Genomic DNA, 15,683 nt, shown 5'->3' on the forward strand with positions numbered 1-15,683 from the left:
CTGGAAAATTAAAGGACACAATCTCACACTGTATATTAAGATAATGTCAAAATGGATATATGATTTAGACATAAAGGGTGACACCATAAGCAAATCAGAAGAGCAAGGAATAGTCTACGTGTCAGATCTATGAGAAGGGAAGAATTAATGACCAAATGAGAGCATTATGAAATGTAAAATAGATCATTTTAATTGTATTAAAATAAAAAGCTTTTGTACAAACAAAACCAATGCAACCAAGATTAGAAGGAAAGCAGAAAGCTGGTAAACAATCTTTAAAGCAAGCATCTCTGATAAAGGCCTCATTTCTCAAATATATAGAGAACTGAGTCAAATTTGTTAGAATACTAGCCATTCCCCAACTGATAAATGGTCAAAGGATATGAACAGGCAGTTTTCAGATGAAGAAGTCAAAGTTACTTAACGGCATATGAAGAAGTGTGCTAAATCACTTTTGATTAGAGAAATTCAAATTAAAACAACTCTGAGATACCACCTCACTCCTATCAGGTTGGCTAATATGACAAAAAAAGAAAAAGATAAATGTTGGGGAAGATGTGGGAAAATTTGGACACTAATGTACAGTTGGAGCTGTGAACTGGAGAACAATCTGGAACTATGCCCAAAGGACAACCAAACTGTGTATACATACACACCCTTCAATCCATGAATATCACTGAACAACTATGGTATTTGAACGTACTGGAATACTACTGTGCAATAAGATATGAAAGGCAGATTTCAGAACTACCTGGAAAGACTTCTACAAACTTCATGCAAACACTGGACACAGTATCAGCAACACTGTGTGATGATCAACCATGAATGACTCAGCTCTTCTCAGCAGCACAATGGTCTAAGACAAGTACAAAGGACTCGCAAAAGAAAATGCTATCAACATCCAGATAAAGAACTGATGGACTCTGAACACAGATTAAAACATTTTTCTCACTTTACTATTTTCATGGTTTTTCTTCCCTTTTGATCTGTTTCTTCTTTCACAACTGTGACTAATATGGAAATATGTTTTACATCAAATTTTTGGAAGAGGGGAGGGGAGGGAAGGGAGAAAAACTTGGAATTCAAAATCTTGTAAAAATGAATGCTAAAAAAATTTTTTGACATGTAATTGGGGAAAAAACAAAATACTCTAAAAAATAAATAAAATAAAAATGTACTTCAAAAACCAAATGCATAGAACTAGTTTTCTCTGTGTGTGTGTGTTCATCCTTAGTATACAACTTGTTACACAACACTACCCTCACCAGTTCATCTTCAATCTCATTCATCAGCACTGGTGGGAAATCGGCCAAGCCTGAAGGAAATGGCCCCTGGAACAATTCGAGTCCATTTGTAGGTAAAAGGCCCCCTAGTTAACATCACTGGTGAAGATCTTTGCTTTTAAAACAGCCCTTCTCCTTGTGTTGTCCTGAATACAGATGAGAGAAGCTTATCAGACTGAGCCAGGCAAGCCCCAGCAGTTCCCAAATAAAATAGTCCATCAATAACCATCAGGCTTCCACTTCCTATCTTGGAGTGACTGGTGAGTCCATGCAAAGACGGCAACCACCAAAGGCAGGCACAAAATTGTGCCTTCCCACAACAGACCTGGTTAGTGCACAGCGGCATGCTAGGCTTTTCTCTGCACAAACTCGGTGAGCTAGCAATCTGTCCAGGTGGCCAAGCTTTACCCTTTCTTCCTCATCTTGTTCTTTCCACCCTTCTAAAGCAAAGCCCATCTCTGGGCTTGCTGCTCGGGGCACCAATGATGTGTGTTTTACTATACCTCAGGGCTGACTGGCCCCTGCTATTCCCCTGCTAAATATTTATGCCTCTCCTTCTTCCTTCTCAAATCTCTACTTTTAAAAAGGTTCAGAGGATCATTTCAGTAAAGGATACGGGATTCTAACCCCACCCTTGGGTCTGCAATTATGCAGGAGAATGAAGAAAAAAGTTGGAAACCCCTCCTCCAGAAAAGAGGATCCAGCATCTAGTAAGGAACAATTTGAAGCCAGGAGGCTCCACAGTGTATGAAGTTATCACTTCTCCCTGTGTACACTAGCACAGCTGCCTTGACAAGAGTCACCAAACACATGCCATCCTGGGAAGCATTCTCCAATGACCCAAAGTGGGAATACCTACCCAGCTTCACCTATGGAATGACCCTGGACTCTCATGCCTCAGGGGCATCACAACTTACATTTCAAAGACACAGTCAGGTTTCAGTGGAGCCCTGGGTATGTCACTCAGAGGCAGAACTGGGAAAAGATCCCAAGAGTCTCTAGTGCCTGCTTCCATGTACCCATCTCTTGATTGTCCTTCGCCTCCTGACAACCCACTAGTGGGCTCACTAAATCATCTCCTCAGTTCCCACCAGCATTGATGCCTTGATACCCTTGTTCACAACCCTCTTACAAGCTAGGCAGTAGCATGGATGAAACTAAGCAGTCTCTGGAAGGCCTTGACCTCAGTAACAGTCAATGAAGGGCTGGGGGAGGAAAGTACACAAAGTACATACCACAGAGGCAAACACATATTTTTGGTCCTTTTCTTGTAGCAGCAAAAGTACATCAGTCAACAGGACAGCAAGAACATCTACCAAGAAAGCAGAATGAGAACATGAAATGCTGTAAATAAACACTTGAGAAGAACTGGGAGTCAGGGGGCTGCCACTTACTACCCACACCACTTCAGACAAATCATTTCACAACTTTGGGACCTAGTTTCCTCATTAGTAAAGTGAGGGGATCGAATGAGATGATCTCTAGGGTCACATACAATCTGGGGACAGACTTTTAAGTACAATAATTTTGCTCTCTGGCATCTAAGAAGCCCCTTGGCGTGAGTAGAAGTTCCTGGCCCTCCCTCATCTTTGAAAAAGTGTGTTGCTTTCCCATTTCAACCACAAGCAAACCCAGCAATAAGCCCGTGAACAAGTTATAGAGTCCCTCTCTGAAGTCATGTCTTGAAGCAAAGGAAAGGCCTACTATAATCCCAGACAATGAAAATAACCCCCACACACACACTCTTGTACAAATTTGACAAGGAAAATCTCTGTACAATATGTAATGTGGTCCAAAGGGAGCACATCTGTGTGGTTTAGCTACAGTAACACCAAGAATACTGGGATATCACACTGTAGGGCAGGGGGACAAAAGGAGCTGGTTTGCAGCTGGGCCTGCATGGAACTCTGAAGACTGCCAGCTTCTTTCTTAAAAACAGCCTTGCTTCTTGCCCTGGATCTTTTGTGGGCAAAAAGGTGTCATGGGGCTGACATGACAACGGCCTTGACTGCAAACCCTGAGTCTCTCAAAATGATGTGTTTTCATGGAAGAGAGCCCATGAGGCACTCACAGAAGAGCTGAACACAATGAACTAGCTTAAATGTTTCCCAGTCAGACCACCAGAAGCTCAGGGAAAGAAATGATTTACTTGTGCAGTTAAGAAGAACTACAAACAACAAACCTCCTAGCTGCCTTTCTTTGCACCTCCAGTGCTCAGCACGGTTCCTGGCACACAGGAAGCACTTAACAAATGCTTGCTGACTGACTCTGCTGATCATGGCTAGTCACAAATGTATCTGACAAAGCACTTCCTTTCCCTTCGCTGAGAGGTTTACCTTTCAGACGCCCTGATGCCGTTTTCCAGCATAGCATTCCATCAAGGTGGAGCTGCCTGCGGAGCACATCCTCCTTCCGGAAGGTCATGCCATTTTTGAACTTTCCAGAAGACTTGAGGTCCACCTTGCCAACGATCTCTTTGAGACGCTGCCCCTTCTCACGTTCGTTCACTTTAGCGTCCACTTGGGTGATGATGTCTTTTATCAGGCCCAGAGCCTGGCTCAGGTCTTCATAGTCTTCAGCACCAGCTACCATGGACAGCAGAATTAGTTCTTTGTATTTTTTTGAAAGCACAGCAAACCCAAGAAATGATGGTCTCATCCCAAGCTGTGTGCCACCACTACAGCAACCCAAGGACCCTCCATCAAATTTTAAAATCTCATAGGGCTCCCTGAAACAAAGAACTACTATTTGTGTCAAGGCAGAGTTCTTGTTTTTAGTGCATCAAAATAAATGCAGCCAAAGTGACCCCAAAATACCCTTCATGGGTCAGGATCAGGGGAAACCCTGTAGGGAATTTGTCTGGTATACTATTCAAAGGCAAAAAGAGAATCGTATTTGGAGCATTACTGGGAAGACAGTATATATTTATCAAGCATACTATGATGACCACAAAGAGAGGTTCAGAAAGTCTGGTACCTTCAGTATACTGAATAATGCGCTCCACCAGCACAGGGTATTTGGTAATACGCTGAGTAACAAGAAGAATGCACTCCTGAACACCAAGCCGTCTCACAATGGAGAAGTTGCCAATTTTCTATCGAAAGAAAAAGCCAAAGCTCACACATGTTAACTCTTGAGCAACCAAAATTCAGACCTCTCCACAGACCCATTAACAGGTCAGTCTGCTTTCTAGGTCTCCATTTTCTGATCAGAAACACCTGGCCTTCTGACATTTGTGTTACAGGCAATAGGCTGCCCATGCTTTTGGAAGCATTTTTTGTGACTTGTAAAAACTGAGAGAAAAAGGGAGGGTGCATATCCCAAGGAGGACAAAGGTTTATGCACCACTGGAGGGGGGTGGGGGGATGGGGGTGGGGGGGGAAGGAAACAACAAGTTTTATTCTCCAATGCATATTGTCAATTATCCTTTTATACTTCCAAAGCTATGGAATTATATGTTTTTTAAAAAAAATACTGGCAGGACTCCAAAGTCACTGATTCAGAAAATAACCAAGAATGTGGCCTTGACCTGCCAGACTGGACAACCCCAGTGACAACGTTGCATATTAGCTTTTTTTTTTTAAATTTGGTCAAAATATTTCTCTTGAACATTTTTTTCTACATGCCAACATGAGGTGGCACGCAGTATTGCTCAGATTAGTACATGCCCTCCAGGCACCCTCTCCCTTCACCCTTTCCTGTTCAGTTTAGTTCCTTCTGGAGCAAACTGGACTGTTGTACTTTTAAAAAATAAATACTCTTGCACACCATTTATGACCTCCTCATGAACAAAAGCATCAGGGAACTTACAGTCACAAGGTTCTGACTGCTTTTTACCTTTATCATGTTTTGGAATTTCTTATTTTGCTGGAGCAGTTCCTTGTAGTGACTGACAGCTTCATTGTGACCACAACAAAAGACACCATATTTTTCTTTCATTCTTTCTCCATTTTCCCCTGAAAACTAATATAAGAGATAGAAAACAAATTATGGGAAGCCTATTTGCAACCAGAATTTATCTGAATCTATGTCATCAAGCTTCAAACACATTATCTAATTTACTTATTCTTTCAGTTTCTCCTCTAAAAATTAAAGAAAATTTCTCCAAAAGAAATCTTAGAGGCACACTGCTCAGCCTCACAATATGGTCAAATAACTTTAACAGGCTGTGGAAGGAAACAATAAGTTGATAACCTACAAGCCGGAGTGATAAGATATTTTTAAGATCCAGAAAATGTGAGAAAAGCAGAAAAAGAAAAGATGGCTGTAAGAAGCACTCTTCTTATTAAGAGTACAAAATAACATTTAATTTACAAATTGATTCAAGAAAGAACAAGAGATCAAGAAAGAGATTTACGACTCTCCTCAGGAAATTCTGCTTGCCATTTCAGAAGTGACCCAAAAGCAAACACGCCACCTGGGAACAGATCATCCCAGAAGCCTAATACCACGACAGCCCCCTAAAATGGCATACTCTTCAGTTTTCTATGGCCCCATTCTACTGAACAAAGACACTAGGAGGCCAACGGTATACTGATTTTCCCAAATTATTTGAGTTCCCACCTGTTGTACCAAGAGGTCTCCAATTTTCTGGATCACATAATTCTGATCACTCCCTTCTGCCAAGGATTCTCTGCGTCGCTCCTTTAAGCGGTACAAGAACTGTCCATGCATTTCCAGCAAGTCATCCACACATGGGAAGATGCGGTTGATGACTCTGCTACTGAACTGCATCTCTTCCTTCAGTGCTTTGGAGTAGACTTTCAGCATTATCTTGAGGGTTCGGACATGATGCATTTCAGTCTGCATTAGCTCTGCAGGAGACACAAAGAAGCAACACTAAGGAGCAGCTGCAGAAGACTTGCAGTCCTTCCCTTTACATACTGATCCATCCCCAGTCTCTACCCGCTTATACGTACTGACCCCCCACACACTAAACTTACTTCTTCCAGCCTCCACCTTTCAGAATCCTCTTTCTTCAAGGCACAGCTCTAGTACCACCTCCTTAAAGAACGTGACAAACCCCAGTGGTTACCGTGTTCTTCCTCTCAGATTATTCTGTATTTTATTTATCTGGGCAGCTCAGTAGGACAATGGCTACAACACTGAGCCTAGAGTCAGGAAGACACCTGGCTGTGTGACCCTGGACAAGTCACTTAAACCTGTTTCCCTCAGTTTTCCCATCTGTAAAATGAGTTGGAAAAGGAAATGGCAAACCACTCTATTGTCTCTGCCAAGAGAACCCCAAATGGGGTCATGAAGAGTCAAACGTGACTGAAACAATTAAATGACAACAATAGAATTTACTTATTTGTGTCCAGGCCATATCCTTTCAAGGTAACACAAGCTCCTTGCAGGTAGGGAATGTTTTGTTTTCCTATTCCCAGCTTAGCACAGGGTCTCACATACAGCCAGGTGTTTAATAAGTGTCTGTTTATGATTCTAATCATTAATTTAAATTGATCTAATTTTCAGGTTTTCAAAGTGCTTCACATATATGAATTACCTTGATGGATCCTAATGGGTGTGGGAAGGATCCAAGGATCCTCAGGTCACACGCTGAATAACACTTAGCAAACATCACAGGATTCCAGGCTAAGTCTAAGTGAGAGGGAGCTTGAGGTAGACGGAAGAGCAGAGGCAAGAAGCGCAGTGAGGAAGAATAGTTTGTAGACTGTGTGATGATGGAAAATAGGTCTGGAGTCCAAAGACTTGGGTTCAAATCCTAACTCTCCTAGTTAGTCCCTGCATGGCCCCAAACAAGAGATTTTCCCTCCCAGGGGCTCACTTTCCTTATCTAGAGTGTCTTTCCAGTCCCTTTCAACCCTAAAGCCTATGACCTTACAACAGACTGGTTTCTCTCTGTGGAGTTGGTAGACTGGCTCCAAAGGGATTTCAAAAGAGGAGTTCCAAAAGTGTTTGGGGCAACATGTCAACTTCTTTTTGAAAACTTCTAGTCTAACAATTTTCTAATTACTTCTATTCCCATCTAAGTCTTAGAGTGTATTATTAAAGGGACAGTTTGTGCACATTTACAAAGGCCAATAGTGACCATTAAGAGCCAGCTTGGACATAATAGGGGATGGAAAACTAACGAAATTTCTTTATCCTTTATTTTTAGACAGGGTTACTAGTTTTGCAGAGTGATCAGGATTCAATACACCTGGATTGCAGCAAGCTACTAGTGCAATAAAGGGAATACGGAGTCAAACTGATTAACCCCACCCAAGACTGCTGATAGCACTGTGGTCAACCTTAAGCTGAGTTCCCTCTGGATCTATCCTTGGCCCTTTACTGTTCAACCTTTTTAATCAACAAACTGAATAAAGAGAGAGCATGTTCATCACATTTTTGGATAACTACAAAGAAGGGAAGGATAAATAACATACAAAATAAAAATCTAGACTCTAAAAGATCTTAACAGGCTAAAAAGACAACCTGAATCTACTAGAAGGAAATTCAAAAGTGAGAAAGGCAAAATCTTACATTTGTTTTTTAAAAAAGATGAACAGCAATGTAAATGACAACTGTATAAACTGCAGGATGTGGAAAAGGAAAAAACTTCCTACACTTAGAGCTTTCAAAAGGGGAATCAGGTGCCTCAAAAGACAATGAGTTCTGAATCACTAGGTTTTCAAAAAGAAGTTGAGGACATCATAAAAGAGGAAGATCGCAATTAGATATGAAATGACCTGAGGTCTCTTAAAACTCAGGTTTCATGATATTGAATATAATTCATTAATCATTCCACTGCTCTGTTTATAATTAATTTGTAATGTGCTTTAGAAAACCACACACTGTTCAGGACCTAAGTCATATAAAATTAATTAAGTATGGCAGCTGTGATATTTTCTCTAAAAAGTTGGATATCAGTTCCTTGAACAAACATACTTTTAAGACATAACATTTGTTTCTGTGGGAAAGTCAACCCTGCTATATATAATTTCAGCTTCAAGTATTTGCCCCTTGCAGATTTTATGGACCCTTGGTACGTGGACTGACTCCACAAGTAAATGCAACATGAAGGAAACTGACTGGAGTGCTATGTTTTCTGAAGTAACCAATTGAGAGAGCTAAACAACCAGGCTAATTCTATAACAATAGTAGTAATGTGTACATAAGGTGAATTACAGTGTATGTAATGTGAATTTTTGTTCTTATTTCTTAGAGTTCAGTGTCCCAGGATCCAAAGCCATGACAATCTCTTGTTCCCAGTTATCAGACTTGAGTTCCCACATCATGGTTCAGAACATCTCCACCACACTTGTGCACATTATATAATGATAAATAATATGAATATCTACTGTGGTCCAAGTGAGACACAGGGATGAGGCGATGGACACTTGGGAGGCTACTGCTGGCAGTGTGCCTCGGCCTACAAAACAGGTGGTCACTAGACAACGAATGGGGAACCCTTAAGACTGAATGCACAAATGCTGTGCATGCCTTGACTGGCCCCCACCAAGGCTTGAGGGGAATCTGTGTTTGCCTCAACTGGCCCCCATTGAGTTTTGAGGGGATTTAGGAGAAGCACAAGCTGTGCCTGTCTCAATTGACCCCATGAAGACAGAGGGGTAGTTGCCTCCCCTTCTCACCAGCCCGTGAGAAGGGTGATTAGAGTATGCTGTAAGAGTTTGTGCTCCCATTATCAGCAATCCTCTTTTGAGGAAACTAGACTAGAATAAAGTAAGATTAACCCCTTCTATGTGTCTTTCCTGTCTGACCAAATCAAGACTGAATCTGTGCCAGGAGCAGTGGGCTGTATTTATCTGTCTGACATAATGATACTGCTTTTAGAACTCAGAAAAAGAAATTAAGAAGCTTATTCTCAATCAACCACATTTTTATTGAGTATATTGGAGAAGCACAGAATTTCTGATAGGCACAGCTGGCTCTTGATAGAATTGTGAATTGGTAAACCAAGATGAAAAGCAATTTGGAATTATGTGAAAGATGACAAAAAGTACATAACCTCTGACCCAGAGATCCCACTGATAGGCATATATCTCCCCTAAGGAGGTCAAATAAAGGCCTCATAAATCCCAAAACATTCAAAATACATTTTTTTGTGGTAGCAAAAACTGGAAAAAGCAAATGCCTATTATGGTGCAAGAATGTAATGGAATATTAGTGTGCTCTAAGAAACTGACTATGAATTCAGAAGCCTGAGAAGGCTCATCTAAACAGATAACTGAGTAAAGCAAGCAAAACCAGAAAAACAACACATACAATGACAACAATGAAAACAGAACGAACAAAAAGCCAAAACTGAACCCTGGAATTGCAATGACTTAAGTATGACTCAAAAGAAAAAACAGAAAACAGAACTCCCTCCTTTGCTTGAAGAAGTGGGAATTATGGCTATGGAGGAGCATATGAACTATCAAACCTAAAGTCTTGGTTAGTTTTGCTAATCTGCTTTTTTCTACAATTTCTTACAGGTAGAACCTATGTAAGATTGTACGCCATCTCGGGGAGAGGAAAAAAACCTAAGATACATGGAAGTGGTTGTGGAAAACTGAAAACAAATAAAATAATTTAAAATTTAAAAAAAATGTCTTAGGGGTAACAGTAAGTAGAGCTTCGGCCCTAGAGTCAGGTGGACCTGAGCTCAAATCCTGCCTCAGACACTTGACACACTTACTAGATGTGTGACCTTGAGCAAGTCTCTTAACCCCAACTGCTTTGCCTTCTCTGCTCCATGAAAAAATAAAATAAAATAAAAAGATTTCTTGTCACGAGAGATGGCTTACTGGGTAGAGAAGAATACATTCAGAAATGAAGGTAATACAAAACCAAAAGATGACAAAAATTTGAAAACTCTTTAATTTTTTGAGCACCTTACAGGAAATAGCTAGATGATGGATGGGTGTGACCTATAATTTACATGCAGATATGATTAACAATGCAAATTTGCTAAGTGTCTAATACATGGCAAAGACAGGAAATACTACAGAAGAAGAAAGGCAGATAGACGTGGGCCAGGGCAGTCATAGAATGATTGGAAGTGGTTGAACTGGAGCTCTGCATTCAGAATGGGCAAAGATTCTAAAAAAGAAGATAGTAATTCTCTCAAGTCACAGAATAATAAGATCTGGAATGCCTTAAGTCCTCAGAATAGTTCATCTCTAACCAAGGTCAACTCAGGGTTGGGAGTGAGACACAAGTGCAGACAGCAGACAGTGAGTGCCAAGACCTTTGAAAATAAACCAAAGATGACAAAATGGTTGAGGACAGTGGCCATGTCTGTCCTTGCTGGCCAAGACAGAATAACTTCACAGTCATATCTGTACACCAATTTAGTTCGTTCTAATCTGCTAGACCACATAACTAGTGACCAAGGGCAATATAAACAACCTACTTGAGAACAGCAAAGAATCTGAAAAGTAAGATTACGAAAGTGGTCATCCCCTCTGCCCCAACTATCTTACCAGCTGTATTACAGGAATCTTATCTCCCACATTTGAGGAAGAAACATATGCTTTTTGTGAAACACATGCTTCAGTAAAAACAATTTTCTCATGAGATTCTGAAAAGGATCCCATTTCCTCCATTTGAAACAATGGTAAATGTCAGCAAGAAAAAAAAATTTTAAGAGCTCTAATATTATTTTTATAAAAACTGTTCATAGGATCATGAACAACATAATCGGTCATATCAGCATTAAGTCTCCACCAAAATACAGCCCCTCTAGCACACTGACAAGGACACAGACAAGCACTCCTTACAAAAACAGTGACAGCTCACAGTTTAAACCAACAGACTGGCCATCAAGACCCCAAGTGACTGCACACCTCCTTAGGCCTGGAGTCCTATCAGAAATAATGAACTGGCTGTATTTCTGTGAAAACAAACCTGATCCTTCAATTCATTGAGCATTTCTTTAATGGCTATTCTGGAGAGCACTGTACTCTGACAAGTGCTGACTGACTCCACTTTAAGGTGCACAAGGCAAAAGAAGAGCAATAAGAATGCTTTTAGAGTGGCAAGTGGAGGCAGGAGGCTAGCCTTGGAGGAGGAAGACAGACCTGGGTTCAAATCCTATCTCTGATATATGTAGACAAATTCTATATCAATGTGACCTCTCAGGCTCCAGGAACCTTTCTAAGTCGATAAGTTACCAAGTAGCTATTCATCTGGATCAGTGGAGGGAGTTTTTAGTGCCAGGAAAAGTCCTTCATCAATGAAATCACAGGTCCAAACCAAACAACACTGCCACCAACTTATGTTTATAAAAAATAATAAGGATAAGCTACAGAGGTAGAACCCCCATTTTACAGTTAAGAAAACAGAGAGCTTCAATGAACTGCCTGCAGAGACAGAATAAGAAAGGGGCAGACCTGGGCCAACACTTCTGGCCCCAGAAGAAAGAAACAGCATGACACCATGACTGACACTTAGCTAAAAAATAAATCCTTTCCTAACATCTGGAAAAAACGAATAACTGGAGGGTATCGCTAACAAATAAATGGAAAGCAACACTTCTTACCGTAGATGACATCTTGCCTTTTCAGTACTTCCTTTTTTTGTTTCTTTGCATATGGCAGTTCTACAGAAAGACTCCAGGACTCCGCCTCAAACTCCTGGGCATCGGCTTCTATTTCACTTCTTAGTGAGGCAGAGTAGGAATCTAATTAAAAAGCACAAATATTCTGACTCATTAGATGACATGTCCTACTCTAGTCCACCCTCCTTTATGCCTTTTAACACACTAGCAATAGCATTTGCTGCAAAGAAATTATTTGAAATCTTCCAAATAGTAAAAAGACATTTATACCTTCTAAGAAAATAGATTCAGTAGTTGATGATGCAAGCGAAAGAGAATCATCTGTTGCCTGCTTGAATTTCAAAAATCCAGAATCAGCTTCATCCATCTCTCCTGTACCTGGTCTAAGTAGAAAAAGAAAAATACAATTCTCATCTGGCCAATTAGATTAGTAGCTAATTAGAGAGGGTTGGTTGTCTACTTTACTTATGACCTCCACACACACTTTCTCTTTGTCATAGGGATGATAGATTAGGAACACCGATTCCAATCAGTTCATCAATTTGAAGCACCAGGATTTATTTCATTAAAGCAAATAGGAAAAAACTAAGTCTTGAGGGTGGGTTGCTGGTGATCCTCTGGAGCTCATTCCAATCTGCTGGACCAGTCTAGCAGCAGCCCCACACCTTTAGGTTTCCTTGAAGTGAAGAGTGGAAAAACAGACCTCTTACCCTGTGAACACAAATGTAAATAACCCCAGCAACTGTCAAAGAAATCTGAATCAAGGGCCCATCATGAAAAGAAATAAGCATTCACATAATGAATGGGAAAAAGATGAATACCCCAAGAAAACAGAATCTTAACAGCTTTTAGAAACACAACAAACAAGCCAGGGAGTTAAAGCCCAATGTTAGGGTTTCATTAACCAAAGAAAAGGCAGTTTTACAAGTCCAGGATTATCTTTTTACGGAACATTTTAAGTTTAGTGGCAGGAAACATGCTTAATTAATCACAGTGAATAGAAATATGAAAATCAAGATGCTCTATGAAGAAAGTCAACTTACCCAAACCTATTCAGAGTTCCAGTCGTGTTCATTGCCGCCTGAAGACTTGCCCTGGTCGAGACAGTCATTCCGACATTCCTAGGCAGAACTGGGGTGCCATTAGATCCCAAGAGAGTGCTACGAGGCTGCTCTTTCAAAGAGGCTGCTACGGATGCAAACACAGAATTGGTACTCAGAAAACGAGCAGGACATGGAAGATTTCCAGTTCTTAACCCCCTTTCAGAACGTGGGCGCAGCGTTGACAAGATCTTGGATGTTAAGAGTTCATTATCCAAAAAGACATTCTCATTCCATTTCCTGGAAAAAGAGCCATAAAAAGACAGCTCGGGATGACCCGGGATGGAGCTGTTTTGGCTGCCGCTTTTGGAGTTTGCATTGCCCATGCTGACACCTGGGTCCCTCCAACCAAGCACCGGGAGGATCAGAGAAGCACTGGCTTTATAGCACCGGGTGATCCTTCTAGAAATGTAAAGCCACTTAACTTACTGTATTGGCTAAATCAGCAGGTCGGAAGGGCAGGAAATTGGTCCCCACTGTGCCCATTTAGTGTGGAAACCAGAAAGCATTTTCTCCGTTTATAAAACACCAGAGCCCAGCACTGTTCACAGGTGATAAAAAGTAAGCATCATTTTACATCCAATGTGAATAAACAGAAAAGAAATCGCTTTTCCCTATGATGCAAATTACATTATATCAGCACAACAGTGACTGACATTCATACCTAGGGCTTCATTATATGGAGTGAGGATGATTTTTGAAACTGAAGAGATTGCAAAATATGGTATTTGGCTATCTTGTGGTCAAATGTCATGAACAGAATTTTAACATTCGATTTTTTGACACTCATTCAACATGTAATACATATTAAGGGTTCCTTTCATTTGCTCATTAATTTATAGATTAAGTGATATATTTATCTTTTCTCTAGAAAACAATACATGTCTCAGAATGGAAAAACCATCATTATACTAAATTTTCCTCTCAGTCAAAATACCAATCCCAGCCAAGTCTGACTGAGAAAGGCTGAGGATCAATTTGAGTCTTACCACAAAAAAAGGCATTTCAGAACTGCACTTCATAGAAGGAGACATACATTACAAGGATTAAAACAAATCTGTCCAGTGGCTGGCTTTAGGGGGCTGTCTGCTAGCATCTGCCCTGAACTGGAAAATCCACCTACAGGTCAGCAGAAGGGAAAGCAGTAAATGCATTCATTATTTCTCAGCAGTCTATTTACAAACTGGTGCTTTTACCATGAAGCAAGCCCAGAAAGTGAAGTTAGCTAGTCCATACTTAAGATTCTCCATTTCAGAAGTGGAATTAGAATTCAGATCCCAGGGCAGGCTGAATATGGACTGGCATTTACAAGTGATCACAGCTGTACCTTCTTTACACAGACATAAAGACAGAGGGTATTTCAATCATAAAATTTCTGGTAAGGAAGTGATAAAGAATAAATGAGATTGTAAATATTAGCATTTAAAGTCCATGATTCAGGTGAGGTGACATTACACCTAACCCAGAAACTCTTTATCACGGCTTAAAACACTGATGGAGTGAGGGTCACAATAGTAACTCACATTTATGTATCAGTCTACGTACAGGAGGGTCTCATCTGATCCTACCAGCCCAAGGCCTTAAGTACTATGGGTATTATTATCTATTTGACAGGTGAGGTTGGACCCCTTGCTTGTGGTTCCCCAATAAACAAGTGAGTATCAGAGCAGGCACCTGGACTGAGTTCAAGCGTTTTCCTCTACAGAGGCATCAATCTCACTAAATTTGGATTGAATATGGAAATAAGGCAGCTAGAGCAAGCACCAAGCACATGGCTTCAGAAAGCTGAGGGGGTTCATTTTATAGATAGCAGCTAGAGAGATTAAATGATGTTACACAGTCAATCACTCAGGACTTATTAAATTCCCACTGTGTGCCAAGGACTGTGTCAGGCAGGCATTGAGGACATGAAGGTAAACAAGCAGCAGAGTCAGACCCTGAGGAACTCAATTTTGTTCAGGGACAGGAAACACAATCAAATTCCTCTCTCTACCTACTGAAAAGTCTTCAGTCATTTCCTTATCAGCTGCTACTATAAAATACAAGCTCCTCCGTCTGGAATTCACTGAGCCCACCATCACCTGGCACTCCAGCTCCTACTGCCTCGTGCTTGCCCAGCCTGTCCTGCCAGCCCTTAGACTCGGTTCTGATGCACCCCCTTCACGATGCTCTCTTTCACTTTCTCAGGTCTTCATGCTCACTTCCTGCCCCCATTTTCATGCATTTACTTATCAGAGCCTATGTCTTAGTCCTCCAGTATACCATAAACTCTATCTTTGTCCATCAGAGAGGTTGAACAAATACCTTCTGAACTAGTGCTATGCACAGAAAAAACAACCAATAAAAATCTGTTGACAAGATTTTCATCTAAGCAAACACTCTGATTAATAAAAAAATCACGATACATGGATTATTATATCTTTAATGAGCTAAAATACACTACATTAAATTTAAAACTGAACATAATTAAATCTGCCTCTGATCATTAAGATGGCATTTCAAGATCTTACCAGGCCTCAAGATTATTAGGACAAGGCGCTGCTAGTTGGCTCAGTGGTTAGAGAGAGCACCAGCCTCAGAGTCAGGAGGACCTGGGTTCAAATCCTCCGACACTAGCTGGGTGACCCTGGGCAAGTCACTTAACCTCAAGATTGCCTCCCCTCCTCCCCCCCCAAAAGAGATTATTAGTACAAATATCAATCATTAGTAGAGGATAGATATGTGAAAAGTACTATGTTGTAGTGGAAAAAAAACACAAGGCTTGGTACTCAGGAGACCTGAGTTAGAATTCTG

At 40.8% G+C, this 15,683-nt stretch overlaps 1 protein-coding gene across 8 annotated transcripts in view; it reads right to left on the minus strand.

Annotated features, from left to right (window-relative positions):
• The window catches only part of ARHGEF18 (Rho/Rac guanine nucleotide exchange factor 18), a 110,080-nt gene that overhangs the window by 20,817 nt on the left and 73,580 nt on the right, over positions 1 to 15,683 (minus strand). For all 8 annotated transcript variants that reach the window (XM_072600831.1, XM_072600833.1, XM_072600830.1 and 5 more), the window contains 8 exons: positions 12,834 to 12,978; positions 12,061 to 12,173; positions 11,773 to 11,913; positions 5,847 to 6,097; positions 5,121 to 5,246; positions 4,260 to 4,377; positions 3,620 to 3,868; positions 2,519 to 2,595 (listed from right to left, as the gene is read on the minus strand). In XM_072600831.1, the coding sequence (XP_072456932.1) occupies positions 2,519 to 2,595; positions 3,620 to 3,868; positions 4,260 to 4,377; positions 5,121 to 5,246; positions 5,847 to 6,097; positions 11,773 to 11,913; positions 12,061 to 12,173; positions 12,834 to 12,978 (1,220 nt within the window). The remainder of the gene's footprint in view (positions 1 to 2,518; positions 2,596 to 3,619; positions 3,869 to 4,259; positions 4,378 to 5,120; positions 5,247 to 5,846; positions 6,098 to 11,772; positions 11,914 to 12,060; positions 12,174 to 12,833; positions 12,979 to 15,683) is intronic.

This window comes from Notamacropus eugenii, chromosome 4 (assembly GCF_028372415.1).
Source record: "Notamacropus eugenii isolate mMacEug1 chromosome 4, mMacEug1.pri_v2, whole genome shotgun sequence".
Taxonomy (NCBI): Eukaryota; Metazoa; Chordata; class Mammalia; order Diprotodontia; family Macropodidae; genus Notamacropus; species Notamacropus eugenii.